Genomic DNA, 19,892 nt, shown 5'->3' with positions numbered 1-19,892 from the left:
ATGACAGCAACCAGCCTTAGGCAAGTACAGGTCAAATCAAGCAGAATGACATGAGAGCCTCTTCATCAGGTGCCATGGAAAACACAAGCTTCTGTCCTTGGCTTGGCTGAGACATAGCTGGAGGAGGTGGGGCTGCCTCTCAGAGCTCTTTGACTACAACATCTTTTTTCCTCCTCAAGTGGATTGCAAGGTTTAAACGCTTCCCTTATGTTAAGAAAATAAGACTAGAAAACCTCTCAAGCATAAGAGTCTCCTTGAAGAAAAACAAAAACATTGGCACAGCCATCAACCCCGAGAAGAGCACGAGGAAGCTCATCTGTGACAACACGGCGCGGCAGACAGGGCTGGTGCAACGGCAGCTTGGGGCTGCTTTGCATCTCAGGAGATGGTTTTCTGGGCTGCAGCAAACAGTATGTCTGGCTCTCCTGCATTTAAAATGAGGAAACCCACACTGCTGATCAAATGCTGTGCCACCCTCATGACCAGAAAAATCAGCATTGTTGGGAATAGTGTGGTCCTAAGAGTGGGTGTCTGTTCCTATGAGTGGCTCTCTGATCCTAAGAGTGGATCTTGTCTGACACCTGCAGCCAGAGGGGTGAGGTGGAAAGACAAGGACACAGGCTCCTCTCAATGACTTCCCACATAAATCCAAGACAAGCGCCGTAGTTTGTCCAGGTGACTCCATCTGCAGTAACTGAGTGTGACGGGAGATGGGAGGGTCTTGCAGAGCCCTTGCCAGCCCTTCCCTCCTCCTGGTGAGGAACAGCTCAGCCCCCAGCAGTGGGGACATGTTCTGCAGCCCATCACCTCATTATCACCACCTCATTGCAGTAAGAGCAAGAGAGCCTGACTGAGGTTTGGAAAGGTCCTTGTAGGTCATGCTGTCAAGTGCCTTGTTATCACAGGCGCTCAGTAGGGTAATCCTCTTGCTAAGGTCCTCTAGAACAGAAGCTGGACGTCTCGTTACCCACCCAGCTGACAGAAGGGCACCCGTGATGAGCAAGAGAAGGGAGCCAGCAGCAGAATCAGCTCCCCTGAATTGCCACGCCGTGTCCTGTCCTTGCTAATCCTGTGCAGCATGTCAGATAGGAAGGAGAAGCATCTTGTGGCCTCTCTAGAGCTGAGGATATTTATTGTTTCTTAAACATGCATTGGCTGTACCGCAAGTGAGAATTTTGGTTGGAGGACCCAGTTGCGGAACCCCTCTGGTTTTTTTGTCATTAGCGTGTGAGTTTACAACTTACATCAAAGGAAGAGAAAAATCCACCAGAAGCAACCAGAACCAAATGATATAATGATCTTTGTTTTTAAATTTTACTGTGTTACAGGGATGGAGCACCATCCATCCCGGCCCACAAGACATCTGGGAAGCCGAGAACAACAAGGTATTCCCGTTTCAATATTACCAGACCAGCTGCCGTGCAGCTACCATGCTTGTATTTCTCTTTTTAAAAGATAAATGAAAAACAAAGCTGCAAGGAAACACAGCTCCCAAACCAAACCCATTTGAAAAAATGTATTTTTGTCATCTCCACCATGGTTTATTGACTAATCTCTAGCGGGAGTGGGGAATGGACTCCACAGATAAGATCCTAGGTCTTTATGGTGAGGGGTCTCCTCACTACTGAAGATTTTCCTTCACACAGACATCTCATTTTGCATGATTTAAAAAGAAAAAAGCTGATTTCCTTGAATACTTGCTCCTTCTTTCCTTCCTCCTGCCACAGCTGCTGTGTTTTACTACATTTCAAGAAATACAGTCCCCATTCTTTTCTGAAATGGCCGCATGTCCCTCAGAATCTCTCCTAACAAGGAACACCAGCTTGTCAGGTCCTCGGTGTATCTGGGAAATACTCATTGCAGTAAATCGCAGGCATCTACCACAGGGCTTATGCCAGTGAAGATCGGAGACGTGGAGGACTCCGCTCAGAAGCTGTGTGACTGGCAGCTCTTAGATGTTTCTGCCTCCTCCTTGCACTTTGGGTGTTCTCTCAGTTCTGCTGAGCTTCTGAAGCACAGGCTGCAAGGATGGCTGCATCTGCAGGGAAGTCCAAGTCATGGAACCCACAGCGTACAAGAGTCTTCAATGCCAACTGCAGACCCCTGCACCTTTCAGGACAACGTGTTTGGTTTGCTGCTCTGGAGCTGTATCATGCTTCAGGGTGAAATTAGGGAAGTGGAGACACTGGATGTGAAATGAATTCAACTTCTGGATCCTGAAGAGGGGCTTTGGGAGTGCCCCACGTGGAAGAACGAGGTGACAGTAAAATGACATGAAGGGGGAGTTATGTGTGCACTGGCAGTACGCCAAGGCCAGGGCTGTGGCAGGAGCAAACCTGTTGCTCACATGAAGAACAAAGCTGTTCCCACTTCGTTACTTGAGCTGCCCATGGGGAGAGAAATTAGCATCTACAACTGAGTCAACATCTAGAGCAGCAGCTGCCTTGGAGGGATCTCTGGAAGCTACATCCAGCAAACAGAGTTGGGTGGGTGCTCTGCGTTGTTTCTAAGTGAGGACCAGGTTGGGTTCATAAACGTGGGTTTTGCAAGCAAGCAGCAACTGGACTTCACGTAGTAATGTCACCTCGTTCGGCAGATGCTCACCTCGGTGAAGACCTGTGCATGAAGCAGTTTCTTAGTGGATAAGGAGGGTAATGGTGTCTCTGAGCTCAGCGACGGGAAACTGGCACTGCCTTCCAGCAGCCCAGAGAGCCAGGGCTAGGGGATGGATGGAGGTCATCCAAGCTGCATTGGGGATCACAAAGTGATGCCAGACTTGTCCTGGCTTTGGAGATGACTGTCTGTTCTTGGAAAAACGGGGCCAGCAAAGCAGGTAATGCTCTCCTTGGCAAGGGTTTGGTTTATCTTTGGACCTGACGTACGCCATCTGCTCTGCCTGGTGTGTCATTGCTGCTGGCAGCCAGCTGGGCAGGGGCTAAGCAGGCTGGACTGAGTTAGCTTTAAGCTCACCAGCTCCACAGCGAGCAGCAGCACCAGCTTTCTAGTGTAGCAGCTTGAAGCACAGATCGATAGAAAGAACTACATATAGAACTACATGATGACCTGTTAGATTCACTCTCCTATAACCTTTCGGGTGTGTCTGATTCTGCACCTCTAAGAGTGTGACTGCTGGGTTTGATAGGGTGGAGATTTGTGGATTCCACGCTTCAAGTACCCACTGTCTCCCCAGACCTCTACAATGCTGTCCCACGAATCCCAATGTCCAGATAAGTCACTGGTGGCTGAGCAAGAAGATGTGTTTTTCAGATTAACACCCTTTCCCAGTGGAGCATCCCAGCCGTGGAGGCTGTCCTTGTGTGGTTGATGTCAGAGCAAGGAACCATCCTTTGCACCTTTATCCTTGAGACCTGCTGCGACTGTGCATCAGGTCTTTGGCATTTAAGGCATTTTATAGAATCCCATTTGTTGAGAGTTTGCCTTTCTCTGAGGCTTTTCTGTTATTTACTAGGTATTTTATCTCTTCTAATGTGCCCAAAGGAATTTTGGTGCATCTGTGCTGTTGAAGAAGGGTTGGCATTAAGGAAAAAGCCTTTTGATGATTGAGAAAGCACAAACAGGGGTGGGGGGAGAAATTTAAGCAGGATTTTATGTTGGCCTGAAGAAGCGAAGAAAAGAATCCGTGCCAGACGAGAGCCAGATGGACAAAAGCCACGACACAAGTCTGAGCTCTGACAGCCGCAGCCTACCTGGCTCTGGCAGACCAAGCAGAAAACATTGCATGGGCTTCGGGAGCCGCTACAGCCCATAAACTTAAGAGCAGTTTGCAAAAAAAAAAAAATGGCCTTTTGCTTTTTGCATAACAGCTTTCACATGGAAGGAGGCTGAACACTCTTGACGTGCAGCAAACAGCAACGCTGCGCCGGCGGCTGCTGCAGGAGGGGAGGGCGAGCAGTGGAAACCAGCCCCGGGCTTTCGCGTGCTGAGGTGGAGCTGGGTTAATGGGATCAATGCCCATGTAGGACTCTTTTAGCATATCTTAATTTCCTGTTTTTTTCACAACGATGTTTTATGTTCTGGGTTTTATTTTTGCACTTGGCGTAGAGCTGGTCCCACTGATTGCCTGAAAAGCCTTATTGTGTTACAGACAGCTCTGATTTCCCTGGAACGCCACCTGTGCCCCTGCTGCTTTCTCTTAACATCACATAACCAGCTTCAAATTCAGCAGAGAGGTAAAGAGTTAGGATAATTGTTAATAAATAGCAGACCTTTTACATTACTGAATGCCTCATTCAGTCCTCAACAAAGCGCTGGGTAAGTTAAGGGAGTTGTTTCTCATGAGCAGTGATGGAAAATCCTGTTGCTCGGGCTGTTCTGGACTAGGCTGGACTGAAACGTGGGAAACAGCCGTGTGTGGAAAAGTGTGTGATTTGGGGTCTGTAACATGGTGATTGAGAGAGTTATTGATGTAACTGTCCGTGTACAACTACTTTCCAGGTTTAGGGAAAGCATGTGTGCTGGTTTCAAAGAGAGATCATTAATAATGATGTTATTAGCGTCTAATGAGTGTTTTTCATCTATGTACTGCTCAGACATTAACTCATCAGCATGTGCCGTGCTTCTGGCTAGATTACTTCTGCCACACAGGATTCAGGACAGGTCTCTCCTGTCTGGTTAGAAATTGCCCGGAGACAAAGATAGGAGGGTGGTTTGCATGGAGTGCCTGCCAGACAGTCCCTGCTCCCAGCTGCTGCCCCACGGGAGCGCCGTCCTGCCGTGGAGCCTCGTGGCAGTCACTGGCATCACTGCTGGACCAGGGAACTAGGTGCACAACATGATCTCCATGGAAATTCAGCATTGACGGGCTCAGAAGATGATTGAACTCTGAACTTAAGCGTTACACTGACGAATTTCTCTTTTCTTTAGGATTCCCTTATGCTATCACTTCACCTCCTTGTTTTCTTCCCCTGCAGCAGTACCCATCCATTTCCCTCTCCTGTGGTGACTTGCCGTGTAGCTTCCCGTGTGTTTCATAATGTGTCTTTAACCTTTTTGCTTCCAGGACTTCTTCTTCTACAGAAAGGGGAATTTCCCAGCAGAGGCCGGGTCTGAGAGGGAGGCTTGCTCTTTGTGCTCCCACAGGAGTGCACACCGAGCAGCTCTCCCAAGCCCACTGCTCGGCATCTTCTCCCAACCTCACACCCCCTTGGGCTATCCAAGCCCAAGACCCACACCAGTGGAAAGGTCAGGTGGGAGAACAAGGCATGAGATTTGTGTGTGCGTGCTCCTACAGGTCACAAGGACTGAGGATGCTTTAGGTTTTGATGGCTAAATAGTGCCCATAGCTCCATGGAGCTTTGGGATCCCAGCACAGCCTGTGACACCGCGGCCAGGAACCCTAGGCTGACACTGTCCCTTCTCTGTCCACTTCCAGCTGTCCAGGAGGAGAGGCAGCGGGGGAAGGATCGCAACGAGAATGAGGTGGAGTCAACAAGTAGCGCCAATGAAGATATGCCCGTGGAAAAGATCTTGGAAGCTGAACTCGCAGTGGAGCCAAAGACAGAGATGTACATTGATGCAAACATGGGCTTGACACCGAGCTCGGTAAGGCTCCGCTCCCTCGGCCGCAACCCCATCCTGGGCACTTGGGACAGAAGGGGTGGCTTGTGGGGCATCAGGGCTGACCTAGCAGCAAGCCTTGGTCAGAGAGGGGTCGTCTTATGGGAGAAGGAATAGAGCAGAGAAATGCAGTTTTTTAGCTCCGATGTAGGGGCCATGTGTGAGCTTCGATGAAAGCATGAGGAAAACAAACCCTTCTGCCCCCTCTGCAACCACCACCGTTGGTACTTTAGCCTCACTAACCCAGGAGAGCAGGAACAAACGTTGAAATGTCCCTCTGCATTTCCTATGGCTCCGTGCTAGGTGCCAGTGAGACTGAGATGATGAAATGCAGCTATTTCTAGGAAGCAGAAGGATTCTGCAGTATTTCTTTTCTGCTACAATAATACTTTATCGCTTTCTTTATATGAGGCTTTGAGGATTGAACTGGGAATACCTCATCTAGCAGAGCCTGTCAGGAGATTTCAGAATCAGGCTGGACCTTGTAGGAGTTAAGTCTTGACTGCCTCTATGGGATGCTCTATTTGGCTTTTACCTAGAGGGACACCTGAGGGCTGGCTTGCTAGGTGAGGCTTTTCAGCGCATAAGGCTTCCTGTTAAGGACAGGGCTGATTCCTCAGTGAAACAGCCCAGAAGCAGATCCAGGGTGATGGTACTCACCTGCATTTGAGGGCCCAGTTGCACCCTGCAGGCAGCGATGCTCTCCATTTGGAGGATCCCATGGAGCTGCTTGGGGCTTTTCTGGAGGAGGCAGCTCAGCTGTGGTTAGGTGGAGCTTGGAGAGGCTCTGACGGCTATCAAGATTAAAAATAATTCAGGGGAGTTGTAGCCAGCATTGTGCTGACTTGAAAACAAACCCCAGAGAGGGAGCTGAAATAAATGGCTTCGTCTGGCACTGCATCTCCTCAGCCTCTTGTAGCAAATTGAACGCTGGTTCCTGCATAATTCAACACGCATTACTGTGAACAAGGATGTGTGTTGCATCTAAATAGAAGCAGGAGGCTTGTTGAAATGCCCTATTATTGTCAAGCGGCGTCTGTCGATGAGGTGACATTTGTAGCAGGTTTAGCAGATGTATGAGATCAGCAGCTCGCAGTGATGAGGCCACCAGATGAGGCAAGGGAAGACAGAGGATCTGCCCTCCTCCCAGCCTTCCCCAGAGAGCCCATGTGATGGGAAGGCAGACAGATTCAGTTCCTAATATACACAGGGTGAAGCACAAGTTGTTTCCTATTAGCCTGGTATGTTGGGTCCTTTTATTTGTGTCCCCGCACCTTACTCCATCTGCATGGAACACTGCCGGTGAGCCGGAGAGCTCCAGCGCGTGCGAGGATGTTTCCACCAGGCTGGGATGGAGTTGGCAGGGTGCTGAGAGCTAACGCCCTCCTCTCCCAGGTGCCCGACTGTCACCCGGGGCCATGGTCCCCTGGCTGCTCTTGAGGGTGGAGATCTCAATCTGGTTGCGGGAGGTCCTTCTGCTTTGCCAAGCTGGCACTGATTTCTTCCACTTAGGATTGTGGGACTCAGTTGTGGGGCTTCGGCAGAGTCTTGGAGCTGGTAAAAAAGGAAAGCAGGTGGGCTGCAAGCCTGTGAGCTGTTCCAGCAGCCCTGGTATCTGAATAGGGTGTTGTTGGAGTGCATTGCTCCAAGTACGTGATGAGGGAGGGGACCCGTGGCTCTGTCCTGACACCTTGGTTGAAACCAGAGAGGATGGGGTGCATTCGTGGTTTGAAGCCCATGATGGGGAGAAGGGAGTACAGCAGGGTGTGATCCTTGTGAGTGGCACAGGCAGGACGGAGAAGGATGCTGAGCCAGGCAGAAAGCAACTAAGACTGGGGGATGTGCCCATGCAAATCTGCTCTCCTGCCTTGAGTGGCAGGAGAGTGCCTAGACTAGTGTTTTGATGACCAGGGCTAAAACACTTACTTGAAATAATTGCACCCATGAGCCTCCCGATAACAGCTCTTCTGCTGCTACAAATAGCTGCTAATTGCAATGGTTGTCTGGCTTCTGACCATTGCAAAGGGGATCAACCCTTCAGGAGGTTCCCACAAGCTGTAAATAAGCATGGCTGTAGGATTCCTCGGTACCGTGTGTCCCAGAAAGCCCTCAGACCCCGTGTGATCCCTGTCCTTCGGGAACTAGGGTCTGGCCGTACTCCCTCTGCCAGTACCTGTCTCCAGACAGTATGGTGAGGTGGGAGGATGAGTTTGCCTCTGCCCTGTGTCCCTGGCAGCCGCGAAGCTGGGCTCCTGCAGTGTAAGCACCACCTCGGATGGGCTCCTGGCCACTGAAAGGCAAAGCCTGTAACTGAGAGGTCTTATCCCCATTAGCTCTTAATTGGCCTTTGAGCAGCTGGTTTCAAGTCACCATTTTCTGGAAGATGCCTCCAAGCTCTGGTTTTCCAGAAGGATCAGGTGCCTGTGTGTCCTTTCATTCTGTCACACTCCGGCACCGTGCCCTTGCTATTTACTGCAGGAGGGGATTTGCTTACCCTGCACGCCAAGAGTTTGTAGCACTGCTTTGCAGATCCTTTCCTGGAGACCGACAGGGTCCTTTTGGCCTGCAGGGATGATACTTTTAGCTGCCTCTCAAGCTATGGTGATTAAGTTCTGCCAGGAAGCATCGTGGTGGTTCCAGGAACTGCCATCTGAGGTGTAATTAAAAGCTGGGCCCCTCGCTGAGGCACCGAAGGCTGGGTACAACTTGTGCTGCCTGCAGAGCAGCAGGGATGCAGCCTAGGCTGGGAGACCTGGAGCCCAGCTGCGTCAAAGCGGGTCCCAGAGGTGGTAACGACCTTCCCAGAAGCAACCCCTGATAAGAACTTTGGCAAAACCATCTAACTTTCCTAAAATACCCCTCTCGTGGGGCTCTGCAGGCACTTGTTGCTTCATGGGTCAGGTTCTGCTGGAGAACAGGGTATCGCATACGTTGTGTCCCACTCTGGGGCGTGCAGAGCTCCATCCCCATCCTTCCCTGTGGAAGCTGCGATACCTGGGTTCTCCTCCTGTGACCAAACTGGCATGACTTGAAGCTGGTGATGTTCCTATAACCAGGGCCAAGAGCATCCCTCTCACCCTTCCTACAAGTGCCTCTGAATGGCAATGTTCCCTGTGTTTCCAGTGAAACACAACCCTGCAGAGATCCTCCTCACACCTTAGGGTTTTGCTATTGTCCAGAGGAAATCCCATCTTTTCTCCCTCTCCCAGGGAAGACCCCAGTCCCTGTTCACGTCTCCTTCCCCAGGGAAGAGTCTCAGCTCCCTCAGAGCAAGACTGCCCTGCCCTTGCACCCCTCAAGGAGCTGCTGAAGGTGGGTGGAACAAGGAGGGGAAAATCCCTGTAAGGATGTTCCCTGTTCCTCAGCTGCGCTGCTGAACGCCAACCCCTTCCCATCCATCTCTGCATGCAACAGGTGAAAATACTTCGAAGGCGGGTGCCCCTCAGCTTGCCAGGTGCTGGTTATTTTAAGCCTGGAGAATGGGAGGCTTTGGCCACTGAGGTACAGAGATTGGGTTTGCTGCCAGGGGACAGTGGAGGGGACCAGGCAAGGGGGCTGGGACACAGCTCCAGGGTAGGAGTGAGGTTTAGGAGTATGGTCGTTGTCTGTCCTGCCTGGGAGAGGGGTTTGCTGTAGCTCTTCTGGCTCGTGATGAGGAATGGCCTTGTGCAGCTGAAAGCAAGACTTGCAGAAGGGAGAGGTGGTGTTGGTGTCCGTGTCTGCTTTGTCTCTGAATTCACCCTCTTTCCCCCTTGCAATCCAGGGGTGAAGTAAACGCTTCTCTGATTTGGAAACTGCTCTTTTAAGGACATGGAAGAAAAATAATCATACAATCAAAGTTGCTAGGTATCGGCGGGGATTACAGTGGGATATGTGAAGGGGCTCATACATCCCTGTCCAGTGAGGTAAACCCTGTATACCACTTGTACGAGCGAGGTCTGTCTTTGCTGGGATTAGACAGTCTCTTCCAGTTCCTAATCACAGGCCCACTTGAGCCGTTAGCAGTGCTTTTAAACAGGGATTTGGTGTGTTTGGGCTGACTGTCCTCCTTGAGAGCAGATGGATTTTGTTACTGGATAATATTTCAAAGGGAAGGGTTTCTCTGTTTTCTGTGCTGCCCCCTCTGGTGCTGGTTCATCGAGCAGGGAGGTGCTGGCACGGGGAGCGTGTGCTGCACGGGTGCAGGAGCCTGCCTTTCCCTTGGCTGGAGCTGGTTTGGTTCATCTGTGTGATGGATATTGGGTCTCAACGCTCCCGATTCCTATTTCGGAGCTTGCTAAAACCTGCTTAAACCCATGTGGTGGAGAAGCCGAGTCACCTCCTTTCCCTGTGATTGGTATCATCCACTTCTGGGCTGCTCCCAGCTTCGGGGTCCTTTGCAGCAGGGAGGCAGCAAGACCCTTCAGCTGCTTCTCCAGCCTCTCTTCTTCTCCTTGCTCTGCTTCCTCCCAGCCTTTCAATCTCCTTTTCTTGGCAGCCCAATGACCCGGTGACGAACATATGCCAGGCAGCAGACAAACAGCTCTTCACCCTGGTGGAGTGGGCCAAGAGGATCCCCCACTTCTCCGAGCTGCCCCTGGATGACCAGGTCATCTTGCTCAGAGCAGGTGAGTGGGAACCTACAGCACGGGGCCATAGGGGTGCTACATCTCACCGGTGACAGATATCACACGTAGATTTAGGTCTCATCAATTTGAGAGCTGTTAACTGATTCTGAGTAATAGCCTCTGATAATTCAGTTGCTAAATAGGATTTAAAAAGCCTCAAGGGACGTGTGGCTGATTGTGATCCAAAATGTTGCCTCAGCTGCCAATCAGCTGAAAAATGGCCTGTTTTCATCTCTGATGAAGAGGTGCTCGGAGGTTTGTGCTGGGTGATTTAAACCAAAGGAGCTACTCGCTGCCTTCCTCCTAAGCTGAGACTTGAAAGACCAAGTAGGCTTGGGACTCCCATGAAATTTCTTCAAACTAAAATGTTTGGTCATAATTAAAACCAGAAAGGGTAGAAAAATAGATCAACCTCCTTCTCCCACCCACCAAGATGAAAATAAAATTCTCTGGGCTTACTTTAAATTTCCTTGTGCAGCAGGGGGTCTGCAAGGATGGAGACTTTGGGAGGTGAAAAGCAATTAGCTGTAAGAAGAGTCTTCTCCCGTTGAGTGAATTCAAGCCCCTGCTGCTGACAAGTTATGCATAAAAACCAGAAAAGGCAAGAAATCAAGAGCAGAGCTCATTGAGGTTGCTCTTCTTGTATTACCGAAATAAGATTTTTATAGTCACGTTTCACGTAGTGGTTACAGCAGCAGTCTGGGATGGGGAGTTTGGGGGTTTAATTCTTGCTGTGGACTTGGTCAAGTCCCATGCCCTCCCTGGATGGGAGCTCTTTGGTGAAGATGCTCCTCTGAGTTTCTTGTGGGTGTGAGTGTTGCCAGAGCTGGCTCACAAGAAGTTATTTTTCAAGAGGGTCTCTAGAACCTCTCGTGAGAGTGGATGAGCAGGGGATGCATCTCTGTAGAGATCTTTTGAGGGCTTTCTGCAAATATCAGGGAAGAAGTGGATTCAAACAAAAAGCTGCCTTTTTCTTTTGTAAAATGGAAACAAAACCCCCAACAACAGTTCAAGGTTTTCCTTTCTCTTTAGAAGGCAGCTAATGAAAGCTGAACTGGAGACTTTCTGACCTAATGTTCTCTCCTTTGTGCTGGTGCTTATAACCGGCTCCGAGCTGGCATCCTGGAGGAGCCACTCCACGGGGCAGGAGGAGAGGGATCTGCAGACCCCATTGCATCTCAGCTTTCGTGGTGGCTCTAACGGCATGGCCCTGAGGTGGGCTGAGCACCTGGAGCAGCTCCTATAGGCTCCCTGCACCAAACGTCTTCATCAAGGCCTCAGATAACCTCCCCCAAGTCTTTTAACCAGTGGCTCCATCTATTATTGAGTGAGGAGAGTGGCCTGCTGAGAACAGCTGCCCATGAAATATTTAGGTATTAAATATTTAGCTAAGAGCGTCAGTCAGGTTCAGTCATGCATCTTCGAAGGCAAAATTAAGTGGAGCACGCATCTGTGGAGGAGCAGTGCTGGATGCAGCTTTCCTCTAATCCTGAATCATTTAAATATCTCCTGTCTCTAAGCTTCTTGGAGAAGGAAACCCAAGTTTGTAAGCCTGTTTTCCCTGGGTTTTCTTGTTTCCAGGCTTGCTGTGGCTGAGACAGCAGCAGCCTGATGTTTCCTCTGCATTGAGGCCAGCCTGGCAAAGGATGCTGAGCACTACATCTCTGCAGCTGCACTTCATTTTATAGGGCTGCTGGGAAAACTTGGTCGCGAGATGGTTTAACACGATGGTCACTGTGCTGCCAGGTGCCTTCCCCACCCCAGAGCAGCCAAAGCGTCCCTGGAGGCTGCAGCCAACTAGTTTGAGGAGAAAGCAGTTGCAAGAGTCAAAGAAATCTGCTCTGCTACTCCAGAGCTTGAGCTGGAATGCAAGACTCTCTGGGTAGACTTGTTTGCTCTCTAACTCAGTTTTACTGCCTGTGGTTGTACCTGATTTTTCCTGCTTGCCTGTATCTTGTCACCTGTTTGGGGATGCTCTGGTGAAAGCACCGGGTAGAAAGAGGTTCCCCATTTCAGCCGAAACATCCCAGCCCTGAACAGGAATAATTCAGCTGAGGGATCCTGATTAATCCAGCGTTCCTTAGCTGGAAGAAGCCCAGCAATGGTGTTGGTGGCACCCTGCTGCCTTGCCACTTTTATGTGTTCTTGGCAAGCTGGAGGCTGGATTCAGAGCTGCTGGGTGTGCAGAGCCGCAGCAGAGGGCTGTTGGGCCATGGCCAAGATTCAGGGCAGAGCTGTGAACCAGCTTTGGTTTCTGTTGGTTGGAGCTGTGTGTGGAGTTGTTGTGGGTCTGTGTGTGATGGCTGGTGAGAGGCACCCACAGCACCTTTCTGTGGGTCTGGCTCTGGGAGGACCTCCTCAGCCATGGAGCATGGTTCCTGCAGGCTCCTGTTTTGGTTCTGTGTCTTCTCCTCCATCCTCCTAGGGTTTCACGGTGTTGCAATCCCTCTGCAAGTGCCAGGCCTCACCCAGTAAATAGCCAAATAAATGTTCCCGTGATTGGGGTGGAAACATCCTGTGGCCACTTAGGAAAGAGTGAACTTTATTCCTTGTCAACATTTCTAATGGCACAGCCCTTCTCTGCAACAGTAGGTAAATACAGCACATGTGGACCTTGTATTTATTCCAGTCAGTGAGAAAAGACCCATTTCTGTGACAGGAGAGGAGGTGAAGGATGTTGCTGCATTGCTTTCCCAGCCTGGGAAATAAAATAAAATCAAATATCCTGATGTTTCTGGCTCCTGACAAGCAGCCCTGTGTTCTGGACACCAGGACATTTTCAGGCCAGGTAAATCAGCCACACGATGAGAAGAAGGGTTGCAGAAGATCCATCTTGTCTTATTGAAGATGCCTTTCCTGGTTCAAAGTCACCAGAATTTCCACCCTTGAAATAGTACAGTATTTCTTCTTGTTATGGGTTTGTTTTGGCAGTTCTTGAACTTAGCTGCTAGCAGATTTAAGAATTTGAAGACATGTTCATTTAAGAAGGGGAGCTGGAAGACAGAGAGGGATGTCCCATCTCCCTTCCCCATTTGTAGCTAGCTTGAACTCCTCCCTTGCTGTCCGGGCTCAGAGGATGTGTTTTCCTGTCTCCTGAAGTAGCGTGTCCAGCAACGAATAAGACAAAAGCTGATTTCCAAGCAGTTAGTGGAGCAGTCATGGATGTGGGACATCCCTGGAGAGGAGGAGCCTTCCAGTAGTTCGTACAGCAGAAGCAACAAGCCTGGGAGCAAGGGTCTTAATGGTCCAGGTTACACGGTGAATAATAGTCAATGAACTGTTGTGCCTCATTATGGCCTGAAAATGAGCCCAATTAGCTGATATAAAGCATTAATACGTCTTTAACTGCTCAGAGACATGAGGATAAGGTCAGACAGGGAAGCACAGGGCTGCACACCCACTGTAGGCTCACAGCGAGAGGAGCGCTCCAGAGAGCTATTTGCTCTGGTGCCTCCAAGGTTTATAGAGGAAACTGCTTCTCTTATGAGTGTTATATTTTTAGTGCATTTGTTCCTTAACTTTTTTTTCCTTCCCTGACATCCAAGAAAGGGTTGACTCCCCCTCTCCCTTCCCATATCCAGCCATGTTACTCTAGCAAAGGCAGATCTTGAGCGGTTTCCTCCTCTCTTTTTGGTACCGGGGAGGTGACGTTGCAGATTCCCAAATCCACTGAGGACCCCATGGTTCTAACCTATGGCCTTGGTTGTTTTCTCCTCCCTAGGGTGGAATGAGCTCCTAATCGCCTCCTTCTCCCACCGCTCCATAGCTGTGAAAGACGGGATCCTCTTAGCCACCGGGCTCCACGTGCACCGGAACAGCGCACACAGTGCTGGCGTTGGGGCCATCTTCGACAGGTGGGCAGACGGAGGGATGGATGGTGGGGAACACATCTCGGACCACCTTGCCTGGACATCCTTTTCTCTGTCTCTGCACTGGTCTCCCTCCATTCCCTGTGTTGCAACCTGCTTGAGAGGTTGGATGGAGATGCTTTGTCACGTGGGCTCATGGTCAGAGGGGTCTGTGCTGAGCCGTGTCCATCCCATGGTGTGCATGGAAATGTCACGGTCCTTCCTGCAGGCGATGATGTTAAATCCCTCCTCTTAAACCTGCAGAAACCAACAGCCTGGAATATTCAGGGAGAGGGCTGCCCAGTGCAAATCAAAGCCTCTTTCATGGGGTCCAGATGCTTTCTAATGTTAGGAGGCCACTTCTTTGTTTCTTTTCATCTTTAATTGGACCAAGACATGATTTTATTTTCACAATTCAAAAGCACCAAAAATACCCAGCAGGTTCCACACGAGTGTCCTGGGGGCTCTTTAATCTCATTCTTTGGGAAAGTGTTTTAAATCAAGAATTCCAGTGTGTTTGACCCACAGTGTGGCTCCAGATGCCGCTTAAGTGGTGGCTGATTTCTCTGCCCAAGACTCATCTTGAGACGACTTAGTTGAAACCACCTTTGCTTCTTTGCTTTGCAAGGAAATTGTTCTTCGGACCTGGGTGACATCATTTGTTTCCTGTGAGGTCATAAGTGCAAGATCATGACTTCACAGCAGGATCTAACAGGAAAAAAATGGGCAATCAGTGGAAAATATTTCAAGACTGACACCTGCAGTAAGAGCAAAGGGAGTAATAAAAATTACCGGCAGAGGAAATTGCTTTTAGATACCTGTTGAAGGTTTTTATTATTATTTTTATTTTTTTATTTTTAGGCAGCTTTTTCAGGTGCCAAAGCCTCTCAGCGAATGTATGAAGCCAGCTTTTATGGTCCCTGTTGGATCTCACAGGAACTATTGATGTTCCTAACGAGCTATTTTTGGTAGAGGAGGAAAGTGAGGGCATATCCTCAGCTTGGTATAAGTGAGCACTATCCCATGACTTCATTAACCATGCACTGGAGGACCTCACTCTGGGTCTGACACCTGGATGATTTTTCATTTCCTTTTAACGCTGACGCCTGTGATTTCTGTGTCCTTTGCAGAGTACTGACAGAACTCGTGTCAAAAATGCGAGACATGCAGATGGACAAGACAGAGCTAGGCTGCCTGCGAGCTATTGTCCTCTTCAACCCCGGTACATGCCGTTACCTTCTCTCCAGTCCTTTCTTGGCTGATGCTCTGTCCTGTTGGCTCCTTTTCTTACCTATAAAGCTCCATTGCAAATAACTGAGGGCACCCGACTCTTGAGGACAGGCAAGAAGGAAGAGAGGCAAGACTGAAAGTCAAATTAAGTGCTGCACGTGTGTCTCACACCTCACAAAGCGTGCCCTTTCCAGGTCAGGAATGGATCTGGGTCCATGCCCAGGGTTGCTCTTCAGGCCTCCCTTTCCAAGGGGTGTTTTCCCCTTTGTAGAGGCAGCACAGTTTCATGGTCCAAAGTATTCTCTGTGCAGGGCCAGCCTTGGCCAAGACTCAGCTGCAGTCGTCTGAGGAGTTAGCAAATGCTGCTTTTGGAGCTGATTCCTACTGATGGGTTGAGTTTTCTGCAGAGCTTGAGGGGCTTTGGCTTGATCGATGTATCCAGTCTTCCTATTTTCAGTGTTTCGGCTGACTCTGTAACGAAGAAAGATCTAGTGCTTGAGAGAGTTGTCCCTGAATAGGAGGAAAAATGGATCTAGATATCCTTTAAGACAAATGTATGGATTATAGCAAAGTTAGAACATGGGTATTACTGTCCTTGGTTTCCCTAACTGACCATCCAAGGGCATTTATTAACTGTGTTTCTGGAAGAGCCCTCTGCAGACCTGGAGAGGGCGAGAGGCATGAAGTATGCTCATAAAATACACGAGAACTTTATTCTTTGTCCACAGCTTGCTTAGTTTTAAAGACTCCGGGAGGCTTTATACTGTTCGCTTTTCCCTCTTGGCCCCAGCTTCTCAAGGAAAGAAGGTTTAGTGTCAGGGGTTGTCTCTGGTGTTCCAGAGAGCAAAGCCCTGCTGCAGCAGGAGAGGAACTGCCAGCCTGCAGATGCCCATGCAGCTCTGTTGGGGGTTTCTGTGTATTTTAGAGTGGGTCAGTCCAGAGCAGAAGCAGATGGCAGATGAGGATGGACCTCCACATCTGCGGCCACCCCTTTTCCTCCCTGCCCGAGCAGGAGCATGATTTGTGCCCAAGCACGGCTCTTTCCCTGGCCTTTCCCACCGAAACCAGGCCAGGGCATTTCAGCAGGGATTTTTTTCTGTTTCTTAGGTTTGTTTTTATGCTTGACTTATTTCCCTGCCACTCCCACCCGATCGTAATCACCAGTAATTTATTGTCTGTAATTTGGGATTAGCCGTATGTGGGAAAAGAAAGGGAATCTGGAGAGGTTCCTGTGGTGCGTGTGCTTGGGGATATTGCTTGACTGTCCCTTTCACCCTACTAAAAACAGATCCTCACTGTATTGTGAGGGACCTACCAGAGCATGGGATTTTTGTTCAGTCCTGCCACAGTGCTTCATGCTAGAGCAAGAAATTGCACAAGCCCAGGGCTCCAGGGGAATTTAAACCCTTTTTTGTGAGGGTCTGTGACCGCTGAAATGAGCCAAAACGGTTAGGGTTGGAGTATGAGGTGGGGTGAAGCAGGTCTGTAGTCACAGGACACACGTTTTGGGGCTTGAATGCACCTTGGGAGGTACTAAGTACTGCTTCAAATTCCTAGGGTTCAGGCTCCTCTGTCCATGCTGTGCCCTGGTCTGGTGGTGCAAGGAGGGATGGAGGGGGCTGTGGACCCTTAGGAGTACACAGAAGGGTCCCTGCCTGCCTGGAAAGCTTGTAGGATTTTGTCTGATGGTCCTTTTGTTACTTTTCAGACTCAAAAGGTCTCTCCAACCCAGCTGAAGTGGAAGCGTTACGGGAGAAGGTGTACGCGTCGCTAGAGGCATATTGCAAACACAAATACCCCGACCAGCCCGGGAGGTGAGTTGCTGGCTGCGCCCTGTCCTTCTGCAGCCTTGAGGCCCTGCAAACCCCCTGCAAAGGGTGCTGCAGCCCATGCCAGGGTGCAGGACCGTCCTCGGGGGTGCTGCATGTGCACTGTATGGATGCTGGGTCCCTTTCACCGAGAGCTCTCTGTTCCCACATCTTCTAAATGGTTCTCTGCAGAGAAAACCATTCATTTCTACCTGCTTTAGTTTTGGACATCCTTACAAACACCCTTGTGAAGTGCAGAGGTGTCTTTATTCCCATGCCAGTAAACGTGACACAACCAGGACGAGGTCGGGCAGTAACGGTGGTGCTGAGACGTGAGGAGCCCCGGCTCCTGCAGCCTCAGCGGTGGGATGAGGACGTGGGGGAAGGGGTATCATTTCCCTTTTGGCAACCACGGAGAGCAAACCACAGTGAAAATAAGACGCACACGGAGTTAATTTTCGGTGGCAGATGAGCATCATTGCTGGGAAGTGAAAGCCTCAATTGATGCTCTTTTCTCCCCTCCCTGCCTCCCCCAATCCAGCTGGGAATGGGAGGGGGAATTAGGAATGCTTTCCTGGACTGCTCTGGAGCTGAGTGGGCGCATTTTCCCAGTTACAGCCTAAAGCTGGCGACTGCCAGTTAAGTTACTGACAGTCATTTGAGAAACCAAGCAAAACACTGGAAACTGGTGCATATCGCTGCTGAGGCGTGAATATTGGGAAAAGCACGGCAGGCAACTGGGATTTGCATCTCACCTGCATTCCTGGTCCTGCGCGTCTGGATAAAAAAGAAAAAAGATGCTTTTACAGGAAGTGCGATGGGCAGATCACACCCTCAGGAGTAGCGTTGGACTCATTTTTCCCCACCACTTTGGGTACCAATGTGCTGGCAGATGAAAAAGATGCATCATTAAGGGATGACTTGGCTGTTCATGGTTGGCTTGTGGCAGGAATGGTTTGAGGAAGGTACCATTGTGTGTGTTTGACTTTGTGGTGAGCAGGGGAAGCGAAGGATGAACACGATGCGGAGCTGGGGTGATTGCCTCTCCCCTCCCGGGTGGTTTGTGTGGACCACAGGCCAACTCTCATGCAGATTTCTCTTCCAAAAAGTGTTATTAAATTGCAGTTCCTAAGCAAAACCAGACCCAGACCCTGGACTTTGGCTGCTGTAGTGTTTCAGAAGAGCTCTGCTCCCCTTGGGGCTCACAACAAGCAGCCAGCCGTACCTGGCACAAGGAGAACTGCCGTGAGAATTGTGGCCAGCAGCTCTCCTGGATTATTCCCCCAGTGGGATGAACTCTTTGCTTCGCACAGGCATCCAGTGTCCGCAGCTGAGCTGCTCCAGGCTGTGGTGGGGCTGGGCATGGGGCTGGCGTGGAGACAGCTCCCTTCTTCATTGACCAAAACACCCTGAAGCTGCTGTGCATGACTGAGCAAAGTGGCTGAGCCACCAGTCAAAATCAGTTCCCCAAGGCTCTACCTCAATGATCAGTGATGTGTAAGGGAATATTTTATGTCTGGTAGCTGCACCAGGGGATCTGGATTTTGATCTCTTGTTGGCTTTGAATGACCTTGGGCTGGGGACCTCCTTGTGTGATCTTCATAGCCTTCTTTGGTGATCTTAAAGGTTTTTGCATGCTTAGGGCTGTCCTGAAAGCCATTACTGGGCATTGCTGACCTTACTCCTTCTCTTGTGCAGTGCAGGGCATTGGTGGAATAAGCCCAGCTGGCTCAGGAGGGTTAACTTGTGGGCTGGGAGTCCAGAACTGCACAAGAGCTAAACCAAGCTCTTCAGAGCTCTCTCCATCCTCCTGGTCTCATGACAGAGTGTGATCACCATCTGGGGCTGGAAACAAGTTCTTCCTGTGGTTGAACAAATGCTTGGTTGAGCTGTGGTGGGTGCTGCAAGCACTTGGCTTCCCCACCACTTCAGATGCCCTTCAACGCATGACTTCAGCCTAGTCCCCAGCCATCGAGGGCTTATGAGCACCATGTAAACACCAAAAGGGAACTTCTCTGCAGCAGCGAGATGGAGGAAGACATTCCAAAGAAAAACCAAGCTGTGCTCCCCTCACCACTTTTCTGCAGGGAGGGCACGGTGCCTACGTGACACCAAGCAGCCGTGGGGAATCGGGGCTGTTTTCTTCCCTCCCGGCTGCAGCTCTGGCATATTGTGCTGTACGCTGGTTATCTCACAGTTAAACGTATCCGAGGACTGGAGCCATCATCTGGTTTGGTTTAAAGTGAAACTTCCTGAATGGGATGGTAGGGCTGATTTGTTTTTCCTGGCTCTGCTCCCACCGTTCTCGCCAGCTCAGTAAAAAAAAAAAAACAGAGAGGGAGAAGTGTGCATGCGTGTATAATTTCTGTATGTTTGTGCATGTCTCTCTCAATCCGTGTGTTTGCTAGAGAGTCCCCTTCTCCCTGGGCGGGTTCTGGCCTTTGCTTATGTTCGAGCCCTGCTTGTGCAGCAGTAAAAACAAATGAATATGTTCCCAACCATTAAAGGGCTTTATCCCTGTTCTGGGAGTGAGGAGGCAACATCCTGCAGCACTTGGGGGTGCTGCTTACACCCCTGGGGTGTGAGCAGGCAGGGGACAGCACCTCTGGGTGCACCATGGGGTGCTCCAGAGCATCCTTGCAGGAGCTGGCAGTTTTCTCGCAGCTCTGCAGGCTCCTGCCACCTTCGGAGCCCAGCGCACAGCAGCCTTCCCCCGGCATAGCTGGCCGGCCCTCGGGCTTATCTCCTTCGCCCCAGCCAGCTCCTGCAGTGCTGTCGGCTCTCCTCAGCCCCCCTGGCTCTCCCCTGCTCTCTTGCTTGTC

The 19,892-nt window shown here is 50.3% G+C and overlaps 1 protein-coding gene across 2 annotated transcripts in view; it reads left to right on the top strand.

Moving 5' to 3' along the window:
• Positions 1-19,892, top strand: part of RXRA (retinoid X receptor alpha) — a 114,956-nt gene that overhangs the window by 89,267 nt on the left and 5,797 nt on the right. For both annotated transcript variants that reach the window (XM_054084053.1, XM_054084054.1), the window contains exons 5-9: positions 5,393-5,562; positions 10,055-10,184; positions 13,906-14,038; positions 15,163-15,254; positions 16,971-17,076. In XM_054084053.1, the coding sequence (XP_053940028.1) occupies positions 5,393-5,562; positions 10,055-10,184; positions 13,906-14,038; positions 15,163-15,254; positions 16,971-17,076 (631 nt within the window). The remainder of the gene's footprint in view (positions 1-5,392; positions 5,563-10,054; positions 10,185-13,905; positions 14,039-15,162; positions 15,255-16,970; positions 17,077-19,892) is intronic.

Source organism: Cuculus canorus, chromosome 19 (assembly GCF_017976375.1).
Source record: "Cuculus canorus isolate bCucCan1 chromosome 19, bCucCan1.pri, whole genome shotgun sequence".
Taxonomy (NCBI): domain Eukaryota; kingdom Metazoa; phylum Chordata; class Aves; order Cuculiformes; family Cuculidae; genus Cuculus; species Cuculus canorus.
This window is presented reverse-complemented; position numbering and strand designations above follow the sequence as displayed.